At 36.8% G+C, this 5,046-nt stretch overlaps 1 protein-coding gene across 6 annotated transcripts in view; it reads right to left on the bottom strand.

Annotated features, from left to right (window-relative positions):
* Positions 1-1,346: 1,346 nt before the first annotated feature.
* LOC133992899 (LIM and senescent cell antigen-like-containing domain protein 1) overlaps positions 1,347-5,046 on the bottom strand; it is a 29,918-nt gene continuing 26,218 nt past the window's right edge. For 5 of the 6 annotated variants that reach the window (XM_062431685.1, XM_062431686.1, XM_062431687.1 and 2 more), the window contains exon 10: positions 1,347-3,148. In XM_062431685.1, coding sequence (XP_062287669.1) covers positions 3,034-3,148 — 115 coding nt within the window. In that variant the 3' untranslated portion in view covers positions 1,347-3,033. Of the gene's footprint in view, positions 3,149-4,494; positions 4,630-5,046 lie in introns of all 6 variants that reach the window. The other variant, XM_062431689.1, reaches the window with a different exon arrangement.

Here is a 5,046-nt window from a genome sequence, read left to right as displayed (position 1 = left end):
TAATACGAGAAATTCACAAAAATATAATAAAAAGCTGTCACAACAGTCAGTCCGTAAGCGTTAACTCCCCATGATGATAATATTGCGCAGTCTCATAACGTCAAATGGCAGAGGAGGGGAGTCACGTGGGTCGGGTGCTTACTTGAATCCGGTTCCTGTCCAATGAGAGTTGAGTATTCAGTGTGACGCACGCTGACGCACATTAGTAACCCTAGATATGCGATCTCGCGAGAGTAATGTTTTTAACTCAAACTATGATCTTTTTCCTAACAATTTATTTTTATTACCCAAATCCTACCAGACCTTAGCCAAAGCGTTGTCACATTATAACACGAAATTATTTTGTACATTGACAAATAATACCCACAATACAGAAATATATGCAAATATCGCGAGAGTTTCACGGAACTAGGGTTAGCTGGACCATACAGAAAGTTATGTAGTCTTTGATCTTTGGGAAAGTATGTTTATAAATTATTATGCGGAGTAAGAGGAATTACTATAATCGCTTTTTCCATTATTGCTTTGCAATTAGCTTTCGCATACGTTTTAATTATTATTGTTAAACAATTATTAATTTATTTTTATTATTGGACTACTATGATGATTTTTGTATCACTTCAAAGTTATTGATATTGGATTTATATATGATGCTTATGTTATGGTGTTTTCTTTCTCTTGTTTTATTTATACTATGTGATGAAATTAGTTTGCATCATGGAGAACAAAGTACATGCATGGACGAAATGTGTCAAATAAAAAGAAACCATCAATTCATACAAATATAATAATTCCATATTACACTAAACACATACCAATGATGGTATTAATTAAGAATATGAGGAAAAAGTTGCAAGAAATACTTAATAATATTTTAGTATATATTTTGGTAATAGTTTCAGATTTTTTTTCTTTAATAAATCCATGCATGTTGCCTTCATCAAGGTTTTTGTTTTTTTAAGCAGTTAAACCTTTTTTAAGGACTGTAAGTGTGTTAAGTGATATAAGTACAGACATAACTCATTTACCAGTGTTATCTGTGTTTTGTGCACTGTAAGAGGAGGTACAGCAGTATACTCATTTAACCCATGTTACTTTGCCAAGGAATTGCCTTTTAGCCCAAGTAACTCATTAGTATGTTACTTTCAAGTAGACCAATCAAACAAAAGCAGCAAGAAAGCCATCTGGAAATACTAATTATTCAAATCTAATTCTAGTTATTCTGCCCTAACTTTAATTTTAATGAAAGGTTCCCTTTGATTCCTATACATGCTTATGATGTCATATTACCATCTGAGAGATGCGAGAAAGTAAAAACCATAAAAACATTACTACATACACACTGATAGCATCGACATACTGTACATGTTTATTCAGGTGGGTTGACAGACTTATCTTTGATGTTATGTGAATAAATACTGTATTTTGACAAGCATTGTGAGGTTAAAATACATATCTGTGTATATCTGTGTAGAGTCACCTCAGTCACTCTAGTTGTAAGATATACAGCTTTATACTGCACTATTTTTAGTGGTGCTGAAGTTCTGCTTCACAACAGTCCAGTAGGTAGTTGCACCTCTACATGACCTGTGAGAAATGGTTTGGCATAAGCAGTGAAATTCAGGACAGAAACATGGGGTTTTTCTGTGAAATTGTGGAATGTGTCTTTCTATTAAACTGCTATATAAAAGACAAGCTTTCTATGGTAAAATACTGCTCAAGCAGAACATTTTTTGAATGGGAATTATTTTATTTTTTTACCATTTAACAATTGGCTTTCTTTCCTAAGTGGGTCTGAGCCTTGAGGAAGTCTGTATACCTCACTAAGAGGATCACTTTCCTTGGATTACAAAGAGTGGAGACTCATGTTCTAACATCTAACATTGCTCCCACATCCGGTCTCTGCACATGAGAGTTTCCAATTGCCCTGCAATAAATCCTGCCACTGTGAAGCTTATTATGTTCAGTATTTGTTGACACGGTGTACGAGGTGTTGATTCTGCTATAAGGTCATTTCTGACGCTGTATGAGCAGTAGTTAGTGGTGGTGTTGCACAGGATTGCTATATTTTTTAAAGATACTTCTAATATTATGTTCCTTGTATTTACTATAAATGAGAGAGGACAAAGCAAAAACTGAACATTATAAACTTGGGATTTATTTCAGGGCTGTTGTATTGGATTATACTTGATTGTACAAGTAAACCTAATAAACTGGTAACTCAGTGTAAATACCAGTTTGCATAGATAACGCTCTACATATACAATTCATAGCACATAACAAGATTATCCAGCAAACTTCAGGGATGGTTGAATCCATTTCTGAAGCATTGGGGAGGATACAGTATACTGATGCAAGAAAAAAAAAAACTTTATAATGCTAAACTTATTTTGTACAATATCAAAGAAAATAAGCATTTATAATAAATGAAATAATACATATTGGTGCAAAACAGTAAATATTAGAGATATTAAACATTCAACAAAACTGCATTTTTTCTCAACTTTCTTTGGGTTTTACTCTATTATTATAAGAGTATCAGTAACATAAGTCAAACAGAAGGTCGCAAACAGTTTAACAACCTGGCAACAGAGGTTTTATTATTCCCATGTTTCTAAGTTTATTCAGTACATCATCATGAAATAGCGGACCATCATCATATGTGTTTGGGTATAATATATATCTAGCAGTGAAGAAAGACAAGCATGTGAATATATATACAGTACAGTACTGTATTTGAGCCAAAAGGCACTGAACGGCTTAAAGTTAAACCTTCTGACTGACGGCCTGTCGAACCATCTGTCAGTTTCAGACTCATAAAATGACCCTAAATGTTTTGCGGCTGTAACTGAAAGGACAAAAAGTGGAAAGCTCCACTGAAATAACTGATCCAAAATTTAACATACCACTGATGTGAAACACACAAATGCTATCTTAACCATGATTGTCGATTGTGTAGATGTGACTTCTCCCTCGCAAGGCCACATTAGGGTCTCATCTACCTCTCCCTCCCTCCTGGCTGCTCGACTGCGTTTACTTCCGAGCAACGGTTTCAGACAGCTTCTTCAGCCTCTTCTTCAGCTCCAGAGGGAATTTCTCATAGCACTTCTTACACACTGGCTTCATGTCAAACTCCACAAACTTGTTCCTGTGGAGGAGAGACAAATGGTAAATTACGTGTTGAGGTCTGTCTAAGTTTTGTTGTGTCAATTTTACTACCATGAGAAATGGTTTGGTTACATGTTTGTAGCTCCACTAGTTATAGAAAAAGTCATACTGAACAGCATGATTTCTGTTTATTTTATATTTACTAGGAAATAACCTCTTTTTAGATTACTTACATATTATTTTTGGAGTATTTTCTGATTTAAGTAATTGCATTTTTTTATTACAAAATCAGTACTACTGCTCAATCTCGCCATTTTTCAACCTACCTAAGATCTTGTAGCACAGCAAAATTGTATTATACTTGATAAGGGTTGTGTTTTTGCGCCTGAGTTTTACCTTTTACTTTTTCATACGTTTTGGGCTTGTAAGCTTAACCGAGTGCAGGCACAGACGGGATACATGGGATAGGGGGGGGGGGTACAAGTAAAGATCCCCTGCCAGAAAATCAGGGACATTACAATAATACAGTATGCGTCTTAACCACTGGACTAAATGGAAATCCATACAAAAACTTGCAAGTACAAATATAGACATTTTTTGTAAGGATTTCTTAATATCGTCCAGAGGGGATTTTTTTTTCTACATTCTTACATTTTTTTTAATAAACTACTGCACTTGCTTGAAAGAAAACATGATTGTCTATCACTATGTGTGTGATGTAGATCCACAAGCTGATAAAAATAAAAACTCTAAAGATTTTCTATGATTACATTTTGGTAATTGTAAAGCCTTGAAAGTCTTTAAGGTTGCTTTATAGTTGTTTTCTGTATCAAATGCCTTTAATTCCACTAACACTGGTCAGCTCTGTGAACCTCCAGCTGCCCCTGGACGGCGTTTCCTCTCAAAGCAGATAATCGCTGGCAGGACTGAGGCACGTGTCAAACCTGGTGGGACCTGGGCACTTCTACAGCCGAGGCCAGAAAGCTGCCGGAAGTGATTAAGGCTTTACCCTTTAGGCCCAGACAGACCGAGAGACCCAAGAAACAAAGCCGTCCCTTCAGCATGTGACTGATCTGATTTTCCTGTTTGCATAGCAGAGGTTACCAAAGTACCAGCCTAATCTCTACTGGCTGAGAAGTGATCATGTACCGAAACACTTCCAGTGTTAGGTCACTCAGATGTGTTTACCTAAATCTCTGCTTTCATCATCAACATGGCTAAATACAATAACAATAGTAAGAGGAATGAAAGTGACATGGAGTGTGTTTGAAATATGATGAAGATGAAACAGAGAAAGTTAAGCAACAGACAGGAAGAAAGATGTAAACTGACCAAAGGAAGAAGAGTGGAAGTGTGGAGAAAGGAGAAAGATAGCATCACAGACACATGGGTATCAAAGTTTTCTTCTTCTTCTCTTTTGAGTCACGTTCACGCTTGGCCAGCCTGCGTTTCATGTCGTCTGGCAGGCGTTCATAGCAATGCTTACACACCGGCTTCAAATCCACTTCCACAAACTTATCCCTGACGGAGCAGGGAGGGAGGAGAGAACATTGTAGGAGGGGAAAGAGAAGAGGAAGGGAAGGTGGATAAGAAGAAAAAGAGATAAAGGAAGCAAGGATAGAGGGAAGAAAGAGCAACGAGACGTGAAAGAGGAAAAGAAGGAGGGGAAGAGGTGAGTGTTAGAGAAAGGGCAAGGGAAGGGAAAAGGGAAGCAAGAGAAGAAAACATGAGGACGAAAATAGGGATGATAAAGGGGAGGAGAGGTGGAGAGAAAAGACCACAGAGACACAAGGTTATAAGAGAAAGGTGAGAAAATCAGGAATGAACAGGACTGAAAATCAGGCAGTTCAAAGCAGATATGAAAACAGTCCCAGATGCAGCACAGTTGTGAAAGAGAAACATTACAAAGTCAACAGAGAGAGAGTGACCAATTCACAC

Source organism: Scomber scombrus, chromosome 13 (genome assembly GCF_963691925.1).
Source record: "Scomber scombrus chromosome 13, fScoSco1.1, whole genome shotgun sequence".
NCBI lineage: Eukaryota > Metazoa > Chordata > Actinopteri > Scombriformes > Scombridae > Scomber > Scomber scombrus.
Note: the sequence above shows the minus strand (reverse complement) of the source record. Positions and strands in the feature narration are given on the sequence as shown.